Source organism: Capricornis sumatraensis, chromosome 4 (genome assembly GCF_032405125.1).
Source record: "Capricornis sumatraensis isolate serow.1 chromosome 4, serow.2, whole genome shotgun sequence".
In the NCBI taxonomy this organism is placed as follows: domain Eukaryota; kingdom Metazoa; phylum Chordata; class Mammalia; order Artiodactyla; family Bovidae; genus Capricornis; species Capricornis sumatraensis.
The window spans coordinates 125,175,489-125,200,661 of NC_091072.1; the positions used below are offsets into that span (position 1 = coordinate 125,175,489).

The following is a 25,173-nucleotide window of genomic DNA, read 5'->3' on the forward strand; positions in this document are numbered from 1 at the left end:
AGTGGTGCTGGCATATTGGAAGAATATTTGGGTAGCTCAAAGAATCCAAGACTCAGGAAAGACAGTGATCAGGGGACTTCTGCCCTCAGAAGTAGAGTTCATGTCTTGCCCTGCAGGGTAAAATAATTGAAGTATCTCAGCACATGACTTTTCACAAGAGGCCTAGTTTTGGTCTTCGCCTATGGAACAGCCAGTCAGTGTCAGAGGGGCAGAATAATATTGTTTAGCCAGTTGCTTGTGGGCAACTGCACCTGTGTTTTGTGGGCAGTTCCCAGAGAAAGGGGGCTTATTGTGAACTGGAGGCCATACCAATGAGGTCTACTCTATGGGGCATTTTACAAGCTTAATTTTTTTTTTTTTAAAGTCTATTAAACTCACTATTTTCACCTCACAAATGAGAAAACAGAGACTCCATTTGGCTAGGCAACTTGTCCAATGTTCCATAGTTAGAATGTGGCAGGGCTTGAATTCTAACTAGGCTTATAAAAGGGGGTTAGTCTCCTTCTTTAAAGATTAAAGTAATGTGATGACTATTTGGATAAATATTTCCAGATAATTTCTCATGGAGAGATGTTCAGTTCAGTCACTCAGTCATGTCTGACTCTTTGCGACCCCATGAATTACAGCACGCCAGGCCTCCCTGTCCATCACCAACCCCCAGAGTTCACTCAGACTCATGTCCGTCGAGTTGGTGATGCCATCCAGCCATCTCATCCTCTGTCATCCCCTTCTCCTCCTGCCCACGATCCCTCCCAGCATCAGAGTCTTTTCCAATGAGTCAACTCTTAGCATCAGGTGGCCAAAGTATTGGAGTTTCAGCTTTAGCATCAGTCCTTCCAATGAACACCCAGGACTGATCTCCTTTAGAATGGACTGGCTGGATTTCCTTGCAGTCCAAGGGACTCTCAAGAGTCTTCTCCAACACCACAGTTCAAAAGCATTAATTCTTCGGCACTCAGCTTTCTTTACAGTCCAACTCTCACATCCATACATGACTATGCAAGCCTTGAGTAGACGGACCTTTGTTGGCAAAGCAATGTCTCTGCTTTTCAATATGCTATCTAGGTTGCTCATAACTTTTCTTCCAAGGAGTAAGTGTCTTTTAATTTTATGGCTGCTGTCACCATCTGCAGTGATTTTGGAGCCCAAAAAAATAAAGTCTGACACTGTTTCCACTGTTTCCCCATCTATTTTCCATGAAGTGATGGGACCGGATGCCATGATCTTCATTTTCTGAATGTTGAGCTTTAAGCCAACTATTTCACTCTCCACTTTCACTTTCATCAAGAGATAGTTCCTCTTCACTTTCTGCCATAAGGGTGGTGTCATCTGCATATCTGAGGTGACTGATATTTCTCCCTGCAATCTTGATTCCAGCTTGTGTTTCTTCCACTCCAGCGTTTCACATGATATACTCTGCATATAAGTTAAATAAGCAGGGTGACAATATACAGACTTGACGTACTCCTTTTCCTATTTGGAACCAGTCTGATGTTCCATGTCCAGTTCTAAAAGATGTTAGGTATCTGCAATTTTATACTAGAAAGAATAAAACTACCTGTTGAAAGATCTGGGGTTGAATCCCCCCAAACTCTATCTGGTCCTCATGGGCAGTTAAACACCTAATCTACACTAATCAATGTGGATATATCATTTCCTATACAGGGTTATTTCAACTTCACAGGGGTGTTGAGATAACAATGTGAAAATACTTGGTTCAAAGCAGATATTCATTTGTTTTTTGAGGAAATAACTCTTCTAATAATGAACCCTCAAGCATGTTACTAAAAATGGAGTCACAATTTGACAGTGCTTTGTCACTCAAAAAATCTAATTACTCTCTTACCCATAGTCTTTCAAGATGGTGCTTTATTCACCTAGACATAAAGATAGGAAATGCTCTAAAAAGTGGTAAGGAAACCATACAATAGGAGGGGAAAGTTTTAGATACAAAACATTTGACTAGTTTGAGACTTTCAGCTCATATATCAGGGAGAATCTCTTATCTTTAGTCACAGTGTTTCAGGGAGGGAGACCCCCTTCAAGGGCCCAAAACCGGGCTCTTGTCTAACACTCAGAAATGAATTGTCTGGGGAGATATATGTGCTGACAAAGCAAGAGATGTTATCGGGAATAAAATCCCCAGTTTTACTGGGGGCCCGGTGGAGAGCAGTAGGGTAAGGGAACCTAGGAGAACTGCTCTGCCACATAGCAGTCTTGTGTTTTGTGGTGATGGGAATAGTTTCTGGGTTGTCTTTAGCCAGTCATTCTGACTCACAGTCCTTCCTGGTCATGCATGCCTTGTTCAGTCTATATGGATGCCAGTGAGAAGGATTCTGGGAGGTGATCTGACATGTGGTGTCTCCTTTTGACCTTTTCCGAGCTCTTCTGGTTGACGGTTTATTAGTTCCATGTTCTTTACCAGGACCTCATGTCAAAACAACTCATGCAAATAGTTACTATGGTGCCTGGCCAGGGTGGGCGGGCTCAGTCAGTGTGCTTCCCCTAACAACAGCATAATGCTTAAATCATGAGAAATTAAATTGTAAGCATGAGATTTAAATGTTTAAGTCTAATTCTCTTAGTGAATGCTACCTGACATGGTTTATGTCCTTGTGATAACCAGAACAAAAAGAGAATACAGTTCTAATTGTGGAAACCTGTAACTGAATATCACTGAAACAGATTATTAGCTAATTCAGTTTGGAAGGATAAATGTATTAATTAGTTCTATGTCCAGATGATTATTCTGAGTTATCTTTAAGGACAACTCCATGGGATAAAAATATTGTAGCAATCTAAGAATTTATTATTGTGCATGGTGGGTGTTCTGTTAATATTCAGAGACTGATCAGTATCAATTTGTTCCAAATTACTTCAGACAATAATTAGTCTATGTCAACAGCAAAACTAGAACTCCAAATGGAAGAACAAACAAATCATTCTGTGCTAGCTGGGATAGAAAGAGAGGTGGAGATGATTATATTCTCTTGATACATCCTCTATCTCTGGATCTTAGTTTCAACGACCTTCTATGCTTCATTTTCATTGAACTCATATCTGAGTAACTTGTCAAATATCCTATCATTTTAAACTTGATGACAGTCAACTGATTTTAAACATGACTATTACATTGTTTTATTGACTTGTTTCTGGATTAAAAGCCCTTTTGCCCCTTTTTAACTGTGCTGCATTTCAAATCAGTGGCCTGCTTGCTTTCATTTCTTATTTAAATTTGTAAGATAAAACAACTAAGTAGTCATTAACCATTTAAAGATTCTTGAAGTGAAGTAAACGTCACTCAGTAGTGTCCGACTGTTTGCCTCCTCTGTACTGTAGTCCTCCAGGCTCCTCTGTCTACCGGGATTCTCCAGGCAAGAGCACTGGAGAGGGTTGCCGTGCCCTCTTCCAAGGGATCTTCCCAACCCAGGGATCAAACCCAGGTCTCCCACATTGTAGGTGGATTCTTTACCATCTGAGCCAACAGAGAAGCCCTTGGTAAAATAAGCCCTTGTTAAAGATTCTTGGTGTGTAGGTATAAGTTAAAAACATCATCATCCACAGATGTAGAAGTTAGATTTAGAAAAAAAAATTAAAGAAAAAACTATTAAAAATAACAACAACCAAATAATATTTGAAGCTCTCTTTATTACACCGAGAAATCCCAGAAAAGTACAAAGCCAATGAAAGTAGGAGCATTTCAGGAAACAAAACAAAAATGTTTGCAAACATTTTAAATGATATTTTAGTTTTGATGTCAAAAGAGAAAACAAAAACCTCATGATTTTGCACTGAAGCACACTGCTCATGAATTAAGTACATCCTGAAATACTGGGAAAACATTTCACATCTCATATTTGGACCTGATTCCATTATATTTATATATAAGAGGGAATATAAATTCCCTAAGTTATATTCTCTTTCTGGAGATTAAGTTCATGGTGTGATTTGTAAGAAAAAAGATTTTATTGATTCATAGTGACTGTGAAGAACAGAAATAGGAGATAAGCATATTATACATATATATTCCTTTAGGTGGTACATAAGATCAAAGTTGAATTAATTTAATAATCTTCAGTGTTTTAAATTGCTACCAATGACAATATATGGATCCCACTATAGAAGAGGTTGGTAATATCAGAATGATTCTCTGGCATATCCATGCTTTATAGCTAAGTTACACAGATAAAAAGGTGACATTGAAAACCATGCTATTTATATCCTCAAAATCAAATAAATGTATGATGACATTCTAGAATCTCATCCAGAGTCACTGTGAAATGATAAGTAAAGATATTTACTATTTTTGCCAAATACAATGTAACCGGCCACCAGAAGCTATAAGTTTATTTAATTAAATTTTGGTAATTTTCAATGGTTTTGAGGGCACATCATACTGTCTGTTGCTGCTACTACTGCTACTAATAAAATAACATTAAACATAAAGGAGAAAATAAAAGAAAATAAATTAGATCTCTTGTTCTTCTAAATATTGTTTTAGTTTATCCTTGAAGTGGAAACCAATTTTCCAAGGTTTGGAAAGAAAACAAAAGTATCTTTATAATTCAGAGCATGTATTGTAGAGGTCTAATGATTTATCCATTGCCAGTGTGGGTTAGCTTGTCACGTTTTCTTTATTCAATGTCAACTGGTTCTGTAGCTATTAAAGCACTTAACTGTTTCTGAGCACAGGAAAGGAACAGTTCCAAACTGGACAGGCTTCTTTGGCGGATGACTTGGTCAAGCTGTTGATATTTTTTTTAAGAGAGAGAGAGAAAGAAAAAAGAATATACTTAGTTGAGGGATAAAGAATAGTATGCCACTGAAGCCCACTAGACAAAACTTTTCAGATGCTGATTTAGAAAATCAAACAGTGCTTTAAACTCAGATATATTGCAGTCACTATTTTTGGTCTATCATCTAAGATGAAATGATAATTGTTACAATTTTATAATTGATGTTGATATTCAGCTACTGGAAAATACCATAAATTTGATCAGAATGATTTCAGAAAATATAAAATAGTCTTTAAAATACCATTTCTTAATGAATATACAGACAAGACATCTACAAATATCATAAAAATATAACAGATGCAAAAAACAAAAGAAAAACATAGTAGGGAAAAACAGCATAATTACACCAGGCCTAAGTTTACCTGGGACAAAGGATAAGTGAGGACATACCCAATATCCTAAAATTAAGAGAAAGTTCCTGGGAAAGGAGTATTTTAAGGAATATTTGATACTGTTGAAACTTAAATTTGATTTGGTCTATCTGCTGAGTCAGATTTTTTTTTATTAGGATAATTTTAGTGTATTAATAACAAATGCAGTGAACAAAATCATAAACTTTCATAATGTTAAGGGTTATTAACTACATCAAAAAAGTTTTTAATTCTCCTGCCTTAAAAAATTGCTCATGGTATAAAAATAACCAACAACAACATATTACCTACAGGTTATAGAAGAATGGATGAATGCAAGAGAAAGCCAAATAAATTCCATTTCACAATACACACCTGTCATATTTATGTAAAAGTTGACATATTCCTCCACAAGCTCCCTCAACATAAAGGACAAATCCAAACAAAAATTCTCTAGTAAATTACACATCTATAATCCACTAATTTCTAAAATGACTGAAAAAATAGAAGATTAAAATTTTGATATATCCTAAAAATTAATCAAAAAGAATACAGTAAATTTATCAAAAGCCTCATGTAAAAAGATTGAAAACTACTAAGACTCCCTCTAATATTAGGGATTTTAATGTACATAAAGAAACAGGATTCTTGCTTATCCTTTTTCCTTTTTTTTCCCATTCTTCTCTCAGATGATAACTTTAGGTAAATATATATCTTTTGCTTACAAAGTCTCTATTAAGTAACACAGTTCTTTACAAGGTAAACCCCAAGTGAGCAGAGAGCTTCTCTGTCTTGATGACTATTGTACCTCAGCATTAGAAGAAAGTCTGGTCACATGTTAGACATCCCATAAATATTTTCTGAGATTGAAAGAATCAATACTTAACCCAAACAGAGTAAAACAATCTACTAGGAAATGATAGGTATACTTTTAATTCTAAAAGTAAAAACATGCCTAATAATCTAAAAGCTATGTAGTAGACATTTGAGATTTTTAAAGTTTCATTTTAATACACATAAAGCATAATGAAAGTTAATTATTTGAAGTTTTAAAAAATTATTCTGCACTTGGTCTAAATTCAAATAGCACAGAAGGGTATACCAACACCCAGGTCTAGTATATTCCTAGTAGTTTCTATCTACTTTGGATGTTTCCATGCACTTAAAGATGGGTTTTAAAAAAAATTTGGTCCAGATGCTCTAACTGTTAACCATGGGAGGGTTTATGCCATTACTGGAAATTTTTCCTTTTTTTTTTAAGATATTGCTTGACTGTATTCCATGATTTATTTAGCAACTCTCTTAATGATAGACATGTAAGTTTATTTCAATTCTGCCTTATTTTTACAGCACCAAAGAAATTTCAACCTGGGTACATTACCTTCAGATGTTCAAGGCTGTCTAAAGGGATTCTATTATATGGATTTTCTACATTGTAAGATTTGGATAGTCTATTTTTAGATGCAAAATAATATGATGATATATGATAAAATATCATATAATTATGGTTGAACATATTAGTATGTTCACATGGGCACTGTGTGAACAACAGGCTATGAAAGGAGCAAGACAAAAAAACCAAGAGATCCAATATACAAGGCAGTCAGTAAATGTGTGAAAAATAAACACAATTAACAAAAAAATCTCATTAATAGAGAAAAGTGTAATACTTCTGATCAGTTCAGTTCAGTCGCTCAGTTGGGTCTGACTCTTTGCGACCCCATGAACCACAGTACGCAGGCCTCCCTGTCAATCACCAACCCCCAGAGTCCACCCAAACCCATGTCCATTGAGTCAGTGATGCCATCCAACCATCTCATCCTCTGTTGTCCCCTTCTCCTCCTGCCCCCAATCTTTCCCAGCATCAGGGTCTCTTCAAATGAGTCAGATCTCCACATGAGGTGGCAAAAGTAGTGGAGTTTGGCAAAAGTAGTGGAGTTTCAGCTTCAAAATCAGTCCCTCCAATGAACACCCAGGACTGATCTCCTTTAGGATGGACTTGTTGGATCTCCTTTGCAGTCCAAGGGACTCTCAAGATTCTTCTCTAAACACCACAGTTCAAAGCATCCATTCTTCGGCGCTCAGCTCTCGTTATAGTCCAACTCTCACATCCATATATGACCACTGAAAAAACCATAGCCCTGACTAGACAGACCTTTGTTGGCAAAGTAATGTCTCTGCTTTTTAATATGCTGTCTAGGTTGGTCATAACTTTCCTTCCAAGGTAACTGACCAAAAATATTACAGCCAATAGTGATCAGACACACACTTCTCTCTTAGATGCCAAAGTACTTATAATTCATTTTGTTCCTACTGTCAGTGCAGTTGCTGTTTTCAGTGTTCCAGAATCCAGTGTAGCCAGCAGCATTCTTCATGGGGAATGCCAGTGTTCTGATTAGACACCTAGCCAGTCACCTCTGTTCATCCATTCATATCTTGTCCTTTAAAAAAATTATTTTTTACTGAATGGAAGATTATTTAAATTCTGTAATGCTTTGTAATTTTCAAAAGTTTTACATGGATGATTTCATATAATCTCATAGTAACCCTGTTTTTTCCTTCTACCCCTACGTTGCCTCTCTTCCCTTCCCTCTCCCCAGAGGTAACCAGTAGTGTGTTCTTATATATGTGAGTCTGCATCTTTTTTGTTTTAGTCATAAGTTTATTGTACTTTTTTTGGATTTCACATATAAGTGATATCATATACTATTTGTCTTTCTCTTTCTGACTTACTTCACTTAATATGCCCTCCAAGTCCATCCATGATGTTGCAGATGGCAAAATTTCATTCTTCTTTTTTTTTATTGCTGAGCAATATTCCATTGTGTGTGTCTATATATACACCATCTTTACTAGTCATCTGTTGATGGACACTGAGGTTGCTTCTATACCTTGGCTAGTATAAATAATGCTAGAATGAACATTTGGGTCCCTGTATCTTTTCAAATTAGTATTTTTGTTTTTAACTATATACCCAGGAGTGGAATTGCTGGGTGATATGATAGTTCCATTTTTAGTTTTTTGAGAAATCTCCATATTGTTTTCCACAGTGGCTGTACCAATTTACATTCCCACCAACAGCATATGAGAGTTCAGTGCTCTCCACATCCTCACCATATTTGTAATTGTTATTCTTTTCAATGATAGTCATTCTGGCAGGTGTGAGCTGATGTCTCACCATGGTTTTGATTTGCATTTCCCAGATGATTAGTGATGTTGATCATCTTTTCATGTGTTTGTCTGCTGTCTGCATTTCGTCTTCGAAAAAAAATGTCTATTCAGTTCTTCCACCCATTTTTAATCAGGTTGTTTGATAGGATCTGCATATTTTAAATTGTGATAGTTATTACCAAATTGCTTTCCAGAGCAAGTGACAGTGAAAGTTGCTCAGTCGTGTCTGACTCTTTGGGACCAGAACAGAATACTGGAGTGGGTAGCCATTCCCTTCTCCAGGGAATGTTCCTAACCCAGGGATTGAACCCAGATCTCCCGCACTGCAGCCGGATTCTTTACCGTCTGAGCCACCTATTAGTCCCAGATGTAGTGTACAAAAGGAGTGGTTTTTCCCTGTTTTCTTTGTCTAAATCACTGTATAATTTTCCATTTTATATTTATAATTTAATATATATAATGAATTATTTTATTACTTATTTAAAAATTATACTATCGACAGACATTTGGATGAACAATCTTTTGCTTTTATACTAGTAAAATGCTGTAGTGAACACCCATCACACAGACCTCTGTATGCTACAATATCTTATAGATATTGCTTGAGCCAAAAAACATGTCATCTGCAATGCTACTTCTATCGTAAATCAGGTTTCCATATATGCCTGAATCTTTCTTCAGCCTCCCTATTCTGCTTCCACAGACAGTTCACCCTATCCCTATGTAAATATGTCACTTAAGTAGGGTGAGACTCTTTGTGACCCCATGAACTGTTGTAGCCCAAAAGGCTCCTCTGTCCATGGGATTCTCCAGGCAAGAATACTGGAGTGCATTCCCATGCCCTCCTCCAAGGTATCTTCTTGACCCAAGGGTCTCCCACATTGTATACAGAAGCTTTACCATCTGAGCCACTAGGGAAGTCCTGATTGAACACAAGTCTCCCACATCTCCTGCACTGCAGGCAGATTCTTTATCACTCATGGACTTCTTGGTTACACAGATGGTAAAGAATCTGCCTGCCATGCATGAGACCTGGGTTCAATTCCTAGGTCAGGAAGATCCCCTGGAGAAAGGAATGGCAACCCACTCCGTATTCTTGCCTTAAAAATTTCATGGACGGAGGAGCCTGGTGGGCTATAGTCCATAGGTTCACAAGGTCAGACACAACTGAAACTAAGGCGTTCACTTTCTTTACCATTGGGGAAGCCCATGGAAATATGCTCTTTTAAATACTACAACTGTGTAAATAAATTTTAGCATATCACATGTACCTACCATTCAGCCAACCATACCATCTAATACTTTAGAAGAACATAAATTACTTCAGTTCAGTTCAGTTCAGTCGCTCAGTTGTGTCTGACTCTGCAACCCCATGAACTGCAGCACACCAGGCCTCCCTGTCCATCACCAACTGCAAGAGTCTACCCAAAACCCATGTCCAATGATGCCATCCAACCATCTCATCCTCTGTTGTCCCCTTCTCCTCCTGCCCTCAATCTTTCCTAACATCACGGTCTTTTCAAATGTGTTAGCTCTTTGCATCAGGTGGCCAAAATATTGGAGTTTCAGCTTCAACATCAGTCCTTCCAATGAACACCCAGGACTGATCTCCTTTAGGATGGACTGGTTGGATCTCCTTGCAGTCCAAAGGACTCTCAAGAGTCTTCTCCAATACCACAGTTCAAAAGCATCAATTCTTCAGCACTCAGCCTTCTTTATAGTCCAAGTCTCACATCCATACATGACTACAGGAAAAACCATAGCCTTGACTAGTCGGACCTTTGTTGACAAAGTAATGTCTCTGCTTTTTAATATAATGTATAGGTTGGTGATAACTTTCTTTCCAAGGAGTAAGCGTCTTTTAATTTCATGGCTGCAATCACCATCTGCAGTGATTTTGGAGTCCCCCAAAATAAAGTCAGCCACTGTTTCCACTGTTTCTCCATTTATTGACCATGAAGTGATGGGACCAGATGACATGTTCTTAGTTTTTTGAATGTTGAGCTTTAAGCCAACTTTTTTACTTTCCTCTTTCACTTTCATCAAGAGGCTCTTTAGTTCTTCCTTACTTTCTGCCATAAGGGTGGTGCCACCTGCATATCTGAGGTTATTGATATTTCTCCTGGAAATCTTGATTCCAGCTTGTGCTTTCTCCATCCCAGCATTTCTCATGATGTACTATGCATATAAGTTAAATAAGCAGGGTGACAATACACAGCCTTGACATACTTGTTTTCCTATTTGGAATCAGTCTGTTGTTCCATGTCCAGTTCTAACTGTTGCTTCTTGACCCGCATACAGGTTTCTCTAGAGGCAATAAACACTTGCAATAAAATTGAAATTAAAAAGAAAAAAATCAGACGACAGATAGTCTGATACTTTTTTTTCTTAAAGTGTAAAAACTAAGCAAAATTTAAAAATATATTGCCATGAGTTACATTAATGGGCAATATAACATTTCTTTTTTTTATAGGTACAAAACAAGCAAGCAAATTTATTTAAATTACTAAAATAGCTTTTAAAATCATTTACAAATCAGCTGCTACAATTACTTTTCCTGATATAGTATTAGTCACTCAGTTGTTTCCGATTCTTTGTGACCCCATGGACTGTGGCCCACCAGGCTCCTCTGTCCATGGAATTCTCCAGGCAAGAATATTGGGGTGGGTTGCTATTCCCTTCTTCAGGTATCTTCCTGACCCAGGGATTGAACCTGCATCTCCTGCATTGCAGGCAGATTGCTTACTTTAAAATTTTGGTCAATGAAACATTTAATAGAAATATTAGTTCCTCCATATAACACACATATATAAGATAAGGCTTTTTAGAAACTTATTTTAGAATCCTCTATAAATCAGAACATCTGACTTCTGATATTCAGGAACAAACTACAATGAAGAGTATAAATTTATGAATACTGATAGTCCTAGTGGGAAGAAATGAGACCATACTCTACAATTAGTTATGGGATCCTCAAAAGGTAAACAATGAGGGCACTGACAGGCTCTAGTATTCTAAAGACAATATTGTGATTTAAAGGTTTATGGACAATAAAAAATAAATTGGATCTAGAGTTTTAAAATTCTAAGAAAAATACAACAGTCGACAGATGAGAAAGCTGTTAGAGATGTAACACTAAAACCGAAATTCTACAGTAATGTACAGCAGTGTATTTTAACATCCTTCATGCATAGTAAACTTTACTTTCTTTTTGGCTGGAGGTACTCCGTAGAATTTATCACATGCACAGTAAATCTTTATACTTGTTTTAAGAGTGTCATTAAAGGATTCAGACTGCAACAAGTGGACATGTAGAAAATTAAATCCTTCTTCAATAGCCCAGGAGATCTGGTAACAAATGGTTTGCCAATTCCTGAAATTATATTTCTTAGCAAAACTTTCAGGATACGACTAAAATAAACTGCCTGAATTTACCCATTCTTCAGAGCCAAATGAGCAAATATACTAATGCTCATCAGGTACATGCTTCAAAATCTTTGGGAGGACTAAAAATTTCTTAAAGGGAAAACAAAAAAAGGATACGTGATAGACTTCACTAAGAATGGAGCTCATATAACTATGTTTGACTAACCTTAGGTATCAATGACCATTTTTTTCCTGGTTGTGCAGGGCAGCTTGTGGGAGTTTAGTTCCCTGACCAAGGATTGAACCCGGCTCTCAGTACTGGAAGCTAAGCTGGGAGTCCTAACTATTGGACTGTCAGGCTTATTTTAACTTTTCATCTTGAAGACTCCCCCCATCCCTTTCCTTCCCATTCCACAACTTTTCCCTTGTTTCCTTTTCCCTGTCCTCCAAAATCAGAAAAAAAAAAAACCAAACAAACACATACACACTCAGATGGCCTTTCATTATTTCTGTTCCTATAAGCAGAAGCTCAGTAATTTACATCTAAATGATGTAAAAGAGGAAACCCACATTTGTGCTTAGAGAGCTTAATAACTCAACAAAACCTAAAAGGAAATGATACAAATGAACTTAAGAAACATAAAGAGACTCACAGACTTGCAAGATGAACTGATGGTTGCCAGGGGAAAGGATAGCTAGGGAGTTTGGGATGGCTGTGTACACACTGCTGTATTCAAAATGGATAATCAACAAGGAGCTACTGTATAGCACATGGAACTCTACTCAGTGTTATGTGCCAGCCTGGAAGGGAGGGGCATATGAGGGAGAATGGATACATGCATATGCATGGCTGAGTCCCTTGGCTGTTCACCTGAAACCACCACAACATTGTTAATCAGTTAAACCTCAATATAAAAAAAAGTTTAAAGTCTGAAAAAAAAAAAAAAAAAAAACTAAGCTAAAAACTTGGGAGGATTCATTGGAAGGAGCCTGATCCCTCCCACTCATCATACCATAGCAATAATGATTCAACCCGGAATCTAAGTAGATCCTCTAAGTAACTGCATAGAATTTAGTCCTCAGATATCATTAACACAGATGTCAGAGGAAACAGGGAAACAGTTCTCTCAACAGATAAATGGTTGAATAAATGATTTAGATGTTCCATGTTAGTACCTAAGAACTTAATCGAAAGTGAAAGTGAAGTCACTCAGTCATGTCCGACTCTTTGTGACCCCATGGACTGTAGCCTACCAAGCTCCTCTGTCCATGGGATTCTCCAGGCAAGAATACTGGAGTGGGTTGCCACTTCCTTCTCCAGGGGATCTTCCCGACCCAGGGATCAAACCCGCGTTTCCCGCATTGGAGGCAGACGCTTTAACCTCTGAGCCACCAGGGAAGAACTTAATTAAGCTCCTTTAGAAAGAAACCTTGGAGAGGTGGGATAAGGTGAAGGGGGGAAAGGTTCAGGAGGGAGGGGACATATTTGTACTTGTGGCTGATGCACATTATTGCAAGGCAGAAGCTAATACAATATTGTAAAGCAAATATCCTCGAATGAAAAATATTTTTTTTAAAAAACCAGCTCTTTCAAAAAAAAGCTCTGAATCCTGTTTCTGGTTAGAAAATTTGAAAAATTCTCAGAACTTGATGATTTTCTGTCTTCTCTTATAAGCAGATACTCCCTTTCAGGTCAATTTTGGGTTTTACACAACAGGACTAAGTGAGAAATACTGCTCCAAAGCCCACTTTATTTGTCTGGGTAAGGAAATCAAACCAGTCAGTCAATCCTAAAGAAAATCAATTCTGAATATGCATTGGAAGAAATGATGCTGAAGCTGAACCTCTAATACTTCGGCCACCTGATGTGAAGAGTCGACTTATTAGAAAAGACCCTGATGCTGGGAAAGACTGATGGCAAAAGAAGGGAGCAGCAGAGTATTAGATGGTTAGATAGTATCACCGACTCAATGGACATGAATTTGAGCAAACTCCAGGAGACAGTGGAGGACAGATGAGTTTGGTGTGCTACACTCCATGGTCACATAGAGTTGGACATGACTTTGCGTTGGAACAACAACAAATATATTTGTAGGAGTTGGGTGTGTCAGAGTTGCTGAACTTGACTTTGAGGAAATCCCTCACCTTTTCTTCAGTTTCCTTTAGGCCTAGATTGGTTCCAAGTGTCTCCTCTAACAAGACAATCAGGACTAAGGCTACATCTTTGAAAGCTGCATTTTCGTGGTCACAATACTTAAAGAAGATCAAAGTAGAGCCTGCAGGCAGTGACTCAAAGTAGAGGACCACAACTGTATTCTGGCCATTTCAGAATCCATTGCTCAGTTCCTGACCTACCTCTTGTTTGACAATATCACTGTCTTCAGTTGCTTTGCCTGCTCCATCAATCTGGATGAATAGGCATCGGTGATTTGTTCAGACACCTGAGTGCTCCTTCAGCATCTTGGTCAGCAGTGAGCAGCAAGATAGAAGGGTGAAGCCAAGGTTGGGCGCTATTAAGATGTTTTTCTAGGAATGTTAGGTTCCTTTTTAACAGGTTCTCATCTTGACCTTGGTAATTATTTATCTGTTGTTTCATCTGGTTCTGGAACTCTTGAACAGTGACCCTTTCTGCTTCAGGAGGACAAGTGTACCAGAAACTCCCAAAGAGAAGAGCAACTGTCAGAACAAGGGACCAACACTACTTCATCTTGACAAAAGATGGACAACCCCAAAATACAACAACTTGCTTGCTGGAGATTAATGGAGACTGGTTTTCAAGCTCTGATTTCTGAACATTGTCATCACCTGAAAAACTGCCATGTACTGAATACTTGCCTGATGATGATGTCTGCATCCTAGCCCTTATCCTTACGGTTTGTTTAACCCATTCCTGAGGATTTTTTTTTTTTTTCCTCATATCCTGAGCTTGGTACTAATTATTATTTATCAAAAGCTGTGAGATCGCGGCTTTGTGACGACTGCCAAAGTGATTCTAGGCAGTGTCAACTGCCAAGAATGTTGACTTGATTGATGATCTGGTGGTTTGGTCTTCAGAGCCAACAGAATCCCTGGCCCTGACCTTAACAACAGTAACATCACTGTTGGAGCTGTCTTGTTTTCCTCAGTTTCCCCTTCTTTCAAGAAATTAACCTTTTCTTGGACACTATCCGCTAAGTCACTTCAGTCATGTCCAACTCCTTGCAACCCTATGGACCATAGCCTGCCAAGCGCCTCTGTCGAAGGGATTCTCCAGGCAAGAATACTGGAGTAGGTTGTCATGCCCTTCTCCAGAGGATCTTCCAGATCCACGGATTGAACCCACATCTCTTATGTCTCCTGCACTGACAGGAGAGTTCTTTACCACTGAGAAGCACTCAGTTCAGTTCAGTTTAGTCGCTCAGCTGTGCTGACTCTTTGTAACCCCATAGACTGCAGCACGTCAGGCTTTCCTGTCCATCACCAACTCCCAGAGCTTACTCAAACTCATGCCCATTGAGTAGGTTATGCCATACAACCATCTCATCCTCCGTTCTCATCCTCCGTTCTCCCCTTCTCCTCCTGCCCTCAATCTTTCCCAGAATCAAGGTCTTTTCAAATGAGTCAGCTCTTCGCATCAGGTGGCCAAAGCACTGGACTTTCAGCTTCAGCATCAGTCCTGCCAATGCATAACCAGGACTGATTTACTTTAGGATGGACTGGTTGGATCTTCTTGCAGTCCAAAGGACTCTCAAGAGTCTTCTCCAACACCACAGTTCAAAAACATCAATTCTTCATCACTCAGCTTTCTTTACAGTCCAACTCTCACATCCAAACATGACTACTAGAAAAACCATAGCTTTGATTAGATGAACCTTTGTTGACAAAGTAACGTCTCTGCTTTTTAATATGCAGTCTAGATTGGTCATAGCTTTTCTTCCAAGGAGTAAGCATCTTTTAATTCCATGGCTGCAGTCACCATTTGCAGTGATTTTGGGGCCCAAAAATATGTTTCCCCATCTATTTGCCATGAAGTGATGGGACCAGATGGCATGATCTTAGTTTCCTGAATGTTGAGTTTTATGCCAACTTTTTGACTCTCCTCTTTCAGCAAGAGGCTCTTTAGTTCTTCGCTTTCTGCCATATGCGTGGTATCAGCTGCATATCTGAGGTTATTAATATTTCTCCTGGCAATCTTGATTCCAGCTTATGCTTCATCCAGTCTGGTGTTTCTCATGATGTACTCTGCATAGAAGTTAAATAAACAGGGTGACACTATACAGCCTTGATGTACTCCTTTTCCTATTTGGAACCAGTCTGTTGTTCCATGTCCAGTTCTAACTGTTGCTTCCTGACCTGCATACAGGTTTCTCAAGAGGCAGGTCAGGTGGTCTGGTATTCCTATCTCTTTCAGAATTTTCCACAGTTTATTGTGATCCACACAGTCAAAGGCTTTGGCATAGTCAATAAAGCAGAAGCAGATGTTCTTCTGGAACTCTCTTGCTTTTTTGATGATCCACTGGTGACTTCTAATTCACTCATTTTAGTATTTCCATTTGTTTTATATGGTGAATCAGATATTAAGATTCTTAGAGGGGGTCTACACAGGCTGATGACAAGATCTTCATTCATGACTGTAGTCTTTTGTGTTTTCCTGATACTTTTCTTTGAAATGATTTGGCTTAAAACAATTTGTGAAGGTAGTTGTCCTCTTGGGATGAATGGGAATCCTGTAATCTTCTCCGGTCATAATCAGAGACAGTTTAGCACAGGCGGCTGTGAATGTTGCTGCTGCTGGAGGTGGGGAGCTCTTTGCTTCTTGATCTCCTTGGCTTCATGGAGTTGCCAACATTTCAGGACAAGAAACTTACGCAACCAAAACTGATGACACTTGTATTCAGAAGGGAGAGTCAGAATGAAATACGTAGATTTATATTGGAGGTGGCTTTTGTTTTATTACTATGGTTCATTACATATAATGTTAGATTTAATAAATTCAAAATCTTTTATAAACCTTCCATGTCCCCAAAATACCAGGAGTTTTATTAAAAGCCAAACTAATTTAATATCTTAGAATTTATGAATGTTAGATAAGAGGAGAAATTACTCCTTGACACCATATAGCATAAACTCATAATTGCACAAACTAGCAATCAACCTATGACTGTAACAATCCTCTAAATAACAATCCTCTAGATTATGCATCAGAATGAATATGCTATAATTCTGTAAAAAGCAGAGATATGCACAAGGACAAAAATGTTTGAGAGACTCCAAGCACTCCTTTCTCTTGCCTGTGTTAAAAGTCACCCTGGAAGTAGTCACTGTAAAATGACTGATGTATTAACTTTGGGTTTAGGTAGCTAAACTTCACATCTTTTCTGAGTCTCTGGACTCAGAGTCTCTGGACACTGAGACTTTAAAAATCTTTTTTTCCCTTTGTCATCTCTTCAGTTTGCTGGCATACTGCTGAAACCCATTTAGAAGCATACATATGGCTTGTTAAAAGTTAATATTAAGGTTAGGGGGTAAAAAGACATGATTTTTCAATAACTCCCTATATTAGATTCACTTGTTCATTAGTATTTCATGCCATAGCAAAAGAAAAAGAAAAACAAAACAGCGACTTTAGCTTTTATTTCCTGTCACCAAAACATAATAGGATACATGGTCAACTTATTCTGGTCAAAAAAGCAAAATTTAAATTTAGTTAAGTACAAACATAGCTTGTTTTAATGGGACTATTAAGAACACTGTTTACATCCTAGAAAATCTGATAGTTGTTTTTGATTATATATGTATATAAATATATGAATGTATATAATTAATATATATGAAATTTAAAATACAGAGTATTAATTGTGATTTCAGTATTGTCTAGGGTTTCACCAACAAGATATACCAGAAGATGTGAAAACAGGTCTACTTTTATCAAAGTTACTTTTCCAACCTTCCCTCCTGCTTATTTTAAACTTATGCTTTTAAAAAGCAATATTCAGCAAATCTACTGATAGACAATTACTCATAAACATATGTTTTTATGTTTAGTAATATATTGAATGGATTCTGTTTTCACAGTCACTAACAAGCTCTTTCACAGGCATTGAAGAAAGGTCAAGTATGATGATCTGGAACTGTAATTACTCAGGCAGGTTTTCCAGTTGACAACATCATATCAGGTAAGAAGGACTGTTTACCTTCTGATAAATGAAATAGTTCTTCAGTTTTTATTACAATGCTACTCTTTTAACAACGTTAGTTGGATATGAATGCCTCTCTTTTTTTGACTTTATATACACCCACCACATACACACAATCATACACACACGGCTTCAAGCTGTTGTTTCATTTATATACACACTTGAGATCGAGCTAATCTATTAATTAGTCAATCAGCTAATAAATAAAAAAGTTAAGACTGCTACTATTTGTGCGTTATTACTCTGAACCCCCTAAAAGTATACAAATAGCAGTCTTGTCCTTAAGTTTATAATGTTTTTGAAGACATACACACAACCATTAAAGAACAACTAGGTGATGACAATTAGGTAAAGATGAGTCCGATGGAAAGTCAAAATTGGGGAGAGATCACTGTGAGAGAGTGGAGCAGAGACAACTTCATAGATGTTGAGGAGGATTTGAAGAGACTGAAAGAGAATATCAAGAGTGTTTTCTTAAAGAGAAACAAGATGTGGACAAAAAATCTAGGAAAGCAGATGAACAGGAACAAAGACAGACTGTTTAGTGACACTGAGGAAGGAAGTGACACTTGAGTTTAGTGGAGCTTAGGAGTAGTCATATAGTATTTCATTCACTCATTTATTCAATATTTATTCTGTACCTACTATGTGCCAAGCACTGATTCAGGCACTAGAGAAATAGAGTGGTAAACAAGACTATTTTCTGCTACTGTACACTTTATATTTTAGTTTGAGGAGACAAAAAATTAATACTATTCAGGTGAAGATCAACACTATAAAACAACAAAGGAGAGCAGAGGATTTGACAGAGGCAGAGAGGAGATCGTTTTGGAGGGATGATTAGAGAATACCACTTGGAAAAGGCAGTAAGACCACCTGACCCGCCTCTTGAGAAACCTATATGCAGGTCAGGAAGCAACAGTTAGAACTGGACATGGAACAACAGAGGGGTTCCAAACAGGAAAAGGAGTACATCAAGGCTGTATATTGTCACCCTGCTTATTTAGCTTATATGCAGAGTACATCATGAGAAACACTGGGCTGGAAGAAGCACAAGCTGGAATCAAGATTGCTGGGAGAAATATCAATAACCTCAGATATGCAGATGACACCACCCTTATGGCAGAAAGTGAACGTGAACGTGAACGTGAAGTTGCTCAGCCGTGTCCAATTCTTTGTGACCCCATGGACTGTAGCCTACCAGGCTCCTCTGTCCATTGGATTTTCCAGGCAATAGTACTGGAGTGGACTGCCATTTCCTTCTCCAAGGGATCTTGAAGAGGAACTAAAAAGCCTCTTGATGAAAGTGAAAGAGGAGAGTGAAACAGTTGGCTTAAAGCTCAACATTCAGAAAACAAACATCATGGCATCTGGTCCTATCACTTCATGGGAAATAGATGGGGAAACAGTGGAAACAGTGGCTGACTTTATTTTTGGGGGCTTCAAAATCACTGTAGATGGTGACTGCAGCCATGAAATTAAAAGACGCTTACTCCTGGGAAAGAAAGTTACAACCAACCTAGATAGCATATTCAAAAGCAGAGACATTACTTTGCCAACAAAGGTCTGTCTAGTCAAGGCTATGGTTTTTCCTGTGGTCATGTATGGATGTGAGAGTTGGACTGTGAAGAAAGCTGAGTGCAGAAGAATTGATGATTTTGTTTTTTTTTTTTTAGACGGATATTTTTATTTTTATTTTATTTTATTTTTTTATTTATTTTTTCTGTTTTACATTTTTAAATTTTCTTTCTTTTTTTTTTTAAATTTTAAAATCTTTAATTCTTACATGTGTTCCCAAACATGAACCCCCCTCCCACCTCCCTCCCCATGCTTTTGAACTGTGGTGTTGGAGAAGACTCTTGAGAGTCCCTTGGACTGCAAAGAGATCCAACCAGTCCATTCTGAAGGAGATTGGTCTGGGTGTTCTTTGGAAGAAATGATGCTAAAGCTGAAACTCCAGTACTTTGGCCGCCTCATGAGAAGAGTTGACTCATTGGAAAAGACTCTGATGCTGGGAGGGATTGGGGGCAGGAGGAGAAGGGGACAACGGAGGATGAGATGGCTGGATGGTATCACCGACTTGATAGACATGAGTTTGAGTGAACTCTGGGAGTTGGTGATGGACAGAGAGGCCTGGCGTGCTGCAATTCATGGGGTTACAGAGTCGGACATGACTGAGCAACTGAACTGAACTGAACTGAACTGAACTGAAGAGACTTAGTGGTGGTCCAGTGGCTAAGACTATGCTCCCAATGCAGAGGTCACAGGTTCAATCCTTGGTCAGGGAACTAGATCCCACATGCTGCAACAAAGAGTTCACCTGATACAATGAAAAGATCCCTCGTGCCACACTTAAGGCTTGGCTCAGCCAAATAAATAAATAAATTTAAAAAAATGTTAACAAAAGAGAAGTGAGGGAGGAAAGAAACCATGCAAAAACATCAGGGAAGTTATGTCCATAGCAGATGAAAACACTTTTAAAATCCAAATTTAAAGTCCAAAGTGTGTCTTCAGACTTGGTTTCAGTGAGGACTGGTAATAAGTATAAGATAGGTGCAAAATGAGCAAGCGGGAACTGGTAGGGTAGGAGAGCATCAGAGAAGTAGACAGTGATTAGAGCAGGAAGGTGTTACAGGGCATGGGAAAAATCTGGAGAGCTTTGAGCTAAAATGTGGCCATACTCTATGTCTGAAGAATGTCACACTTGTAGGGAGTTCCCTGGTTCTGAGCTTTCAGTGCTCTGGCCCTGGTTCAATCCCTCATCAGAGAATTGAGATCCCATAAGCCATGTGGAATTGTCAAACAACAACAACAAAATCACACCTTGTTACTGGGAACAAGAGATTGTAGAGGAGGCAAGAATGGACGAAGAAAATCCAATTAAGAGAATTTTTGGCCTGGGAAAAAATGTAAAGTTAATCAGACTATTGGCAGTAGAGGCTTAACAGTTGCTTCTATTTCTAGACAAGACTGACTGGAGTTACTGATGGAAAGGGAGTGTGTGGATGAAAGGAAAAGAAATAAAATGTGATTCTTAGAATAGGGGTGTCATTTCTAAGATATGATGAACTGGATAAAACTGAGGAAATGAAAGATAAAAAAGGGTTCCGTTTATATAGAAATTCTCATAGTCTTAGTGCTAATAAGTATTGTGAGCTGCCAATATGGCTAGGGCATAAGCAATGTTTCTCAAACTTTTAGACCTTGGAATCGTGTGTGTGTATAAAGCATACTTTGGAAAATGCCCCACAAATCAATTTTTCTTGAGAACTCCCCTAGACTCAAAATGAAATGTGTATATAGAGAGAAGGTTGCACTGATTCAGTTCCCCCTTAGTCCCGCATCATCTTGGAATTTTAATGTTAAGAGACTTTGAGGCTGCTTAGTCTAACATCTACATTTTACAATTTTGGAAAACTGACATGTTGAATTGTTGATACACCAGTTTCACAAACCTAGTATCACTTTGCTGACAAAGGTCCATAGAGTCAAAGCTATGTTTTTTCTGGTAGTCACTTATGGATATGAGAGGTGGATCATAAAGAAGGGTGATTGCTAAAGAACTGATGCCTTCAAACTGGTTCTGAGAATCACAGCACCACTCCTGAGAGTCCCTTGGACTGCAAGAAGATCAAATCAGTCAATACTAAAGGAAATCAACCCTAAATATTCATTGGAAAGTCTGATGCTGAAGCTGAAGCTCTGATACTTTGGCCACTTGGTGTGAAGATCTGATTCATTGGAAAAGACCCTGATGCTGGGTAAGATTGAGGGCAGGAGAAGAAGAGGGCAACAGAGGATGAGATAGTTGGATGGCATCACCAACACAATTAACATGACTTTGAGCAAACTCCAGGAGATAATGAAGGACAGGGAAGCCTAGTGTGTTGTAGTCAATGGTGTTGCAAAGAGTCGGAAACAACTTAGTGACTGAACTACAATATGTCATCTTACACTTAAAAATACACTTCTTCAAAATATATTTACAAGTATTAGCTTGAGTTTATCTGTGCTTAAGAAACTATATATCAAGATGACTATGGCCTCACTTGGAGAAGGCAATGGCACTCCACTCCAGTACTCTTGCCTGGAAAAATCCCATGGATGGAGGAGCCTGGTAGGCTGCAGTCCATGGGGTCGCCAAGAGTCAGACACGACTGAGTGACTTCACTTTCACTTTTCATTTTCATGTATTGGAGAAGGAAATGGCAACCCACTCTGGTGTTCTCGCCTGGAGAATCCCAGGGATGGGGGAGCCTGGTGGGCTGCTGTCTATGAGGTCGCACAGAGTCGGGCACAACTGAGGTGACTTTGCAGCAGCATGGCCTCACTACATTTTGACAATGGACTTGAGTACCAGCACTAGGACCAGAAAGGTGCTGACAGTCATTCTGGGGGAATGATATAAATATCCTGTCTCTTAATGTAGCCATAAAAGAAGTGGATTATGTATCAGTTTTTAAACTTAATATGCACACATACTCATAACAGGCTACTTGGTTTCATGAAATTATCCCATTAGGGGCTGATAGACTTGAAGATGATTTTATTGTGACATCTAAACATTTTTGCTTTAAATACCACCTATATCCTATATCCTCAATTTCTGCATTTCAGCCTAAGAAAATTTAGACTTATCTGTAATATTATTGTAGCATTAATGGAGTCTCGATAGTAAATGTCTTATTACTGATTTTATAACCATAAAGGGTTTCTCTTTTAAAATCATCTACATATTTTAGACAAGTAATAAAATAATCTTTTCATTATATTTTCAGATAAATAAATTGGACTACAAGAAATATATACTGTATATAAAGCTGAAGTTGACATAGAAAACTCCCTCTCTGGGAATACAACTATTGTTGTTGTTCAGTTGCTAAGTCGTGTCTGACTCTTTGCAGCACACCAGGTTTCCCTGTCCTTTACCATCTCTTGGAGCTTGCTCAAACTCATGTCCATTGATCCAACCAGCTTATCCTCTGTCACTCCCTTCTCCTCCTGCCCTCAATCTTTCCCAGCATCAGGATCTTTTCCAATGAGTCAGCTCTTTGCATCAGGTGGCCAAAGTATTGGAGCTTTAGCTTTATGTTGTTATTATAAATCATGTTGAAAGAGATTCTGAACCAACTTCAGGATAATAGTGATATAGAAACATATGTTTAAAATGACTCTGACTCTAAAAGATTTTAATATGATCAGGAGAGTGATTTGATCTAAGGCAGTGCCAGGTGCTTTGACCTGAACTTCTGAAATGCTGCCCTGATCTTTATCAGAACATTCAAAGAACTTTAATGTCTATTGAATACTCAATCCAGAGTTCACATCTCCTTTCCTATACTTTAAAGTATATTTCAAATCTAATCTATTTAGTAAAAATCTATCAACATATAAAGAAGTTGTGTAACTTGCCAGCAAGCACAAGATGAATTACAGATGCTCTTTTAGAGTAAATGAAAAACGGGTATAAAGAGTCTTAAATCCTATTGGCCACAACTAAAGAACTGTGAGTTTTGATTTGTTTTGCTTTTGTTTTTAAGATGTCTTAGGGTAAGAAAATTCTCTTTTTTTGAGTCATCTATAGCTCTACATATTTGGGCAGTTTTGCTTTTTTATCCCAAACTACCACAGAATCCACGGGGGCATGGGAACACTCATTTTTGTTCTTCCCTAAATCATCTGGGCAGCCTAAACCAACATGTATTCCAAACTTTAATGTGCAAGCACACTATTCAGTCTTATAAGTTAAAGCAAGAGCAGTAGGCCAGAAAAGGATGCACTGGGGGAGTGAGTGAATGTTTCACCTTTGCTTCCCTGATAACAGCCACTAGACGTTCTAGTAGAAGGTTCCATGTGTGAAGCTTAATAAACTTGAAAAGAAAATAATTCTGATAACAACTGCTTTACTCCTAATTCAGACAATTTCCAGAACATCTGAAAAAAGCCACAGATTTAGGAAAATTTTACAACAAAAGTAAAGGTAATCAAAATTGTATGTGTTAAGTGCCCTAAGTTGCTTCAGTTGTGTCCAAGTTATGTGACCCTATGGACTGTAACCTGCCAGGCTCCTCGGTCCATGGAATTTTCCAGGAAAGAATACTGGAATGGGTTGCCATGGCTTTTTCCAGGAGATCATCCTGACACAGCGATCAAACCTGGGACTCTTATGTCTCCTGCATTGGCAGGTAGGTTCTTTACCATTAGCACCATGTGGAAAATTGTATAGTAAAGTAGTAATTGCATAGAAATTCTATCCTAGGGCTCTGACCAATAAGGTTGTATTTACTTATTAAGTTCCATATCCTACTTTCCAGAGTTCAATGGTAAGAATTTATCTCAAATGAAAAATGGATTGATTCTGGCAAGACAGACTAATCGATTTTAATATGACATTTCCACATAAAGTGTTAAATACAATTTATTACATGTTCCCAAGCCATGAAAAACCTTTTTCTACATATTTTCAAATCTTGGTTAGTGCAAAAGCATTGCAAAGATCACTGGTCTTTTGTAAATTAAACAACACAAAAATCCTGAACAAAGATTATTAAGTAACAAATTGATCAACCACAACAAAAATAAACTCTTATATTTTCATCAGTTTAATATTTTAGCAATTCTTTTGTGCCAATCTAAGGAACAATATTTGCAAATTACTTTCTATATCCTTTTTTGTTTTGATTTTTTTGCAATTTAAATTTCATCTTACTTTCAAATAGGAGGAAGAATTACATGACTTCTGGGGGTTCTTGTCTTCCTGTGCTATCTTAAGATTCTCAAATGACTGATGCATTTTGTCTTTTATGTTTCAATTTACAAAGGCAGGCAAAGGACTGTTCACAAACCTACTTCTTTTTTTGGCCACACCGCACAACTTGTGGGATCTTAGTTCACTGATCAGGGAATGAACCCAGGCCCTTGGCAGTGAAAGCACATAGTCCTAACCACTGGACTGCCAGGAAATTCCCCCAAAGGCTTTATTGCAAGCTCTCTGCACACATATCGAGTCTAATCTTTTCTTATTCTGAGAACAGTGTTACTATTACTACCTGCTATGCACAGGTGAACTTGCCTCTGTGTTATATTTGTTATTGTTGTTTAGCCACTAAGTAGTGTCTGACTGTTTGTGATCTGGGCTATAGCTACTCTAGGCTCTAGCTCGCCAGGCTCCTCTGTCCATGGGATTTCCCAGGCAAGAATAGTAGAGTCAGTTGCCACTACCTTCTCCAGAGAATATTCCCAACTCAGGGACAGAACCTGTCTCCTGCATTGGTAGGTGGAGTCTTACCACTGAGCCACCTGGGAAGCCCTTGG

General features: G+C 38.2%; 1 protein-coding gene and 1 pseudogene across 2 annotated transcripts in view; both read right to left on the bottom strand.

The window, feature by feature from the left end:
- Positions 1–3,693: 3,693 nt before the first annotated feature.
- Positions 3,694–25,173, bottom strand: part of CCDC91 (coiled-coil domain containing 91) — a 409,281-nt gene continuing 387,801 nt past the window's right edge. For both annotated transcript variants that reach the window (XM_068970284.1, XM_068970286.1), the window contains one exon: positions 3,694–4,745. In XM_068970284.1, coding sequence (XP_068826385.1) covers positions 4,635–4,745 — 111 coding nt within the window. In that variant the 3' untranslated portion in view covers positions 3,694–4,634. The remainder of the gene's footprint in view (positions 4,746–25,173) is intronic.
- On the bottom strand, positions 13,352–24,652 carry LOC138077983 (torsin-1A-interacting protein 1-like; annotated as a pseudogene).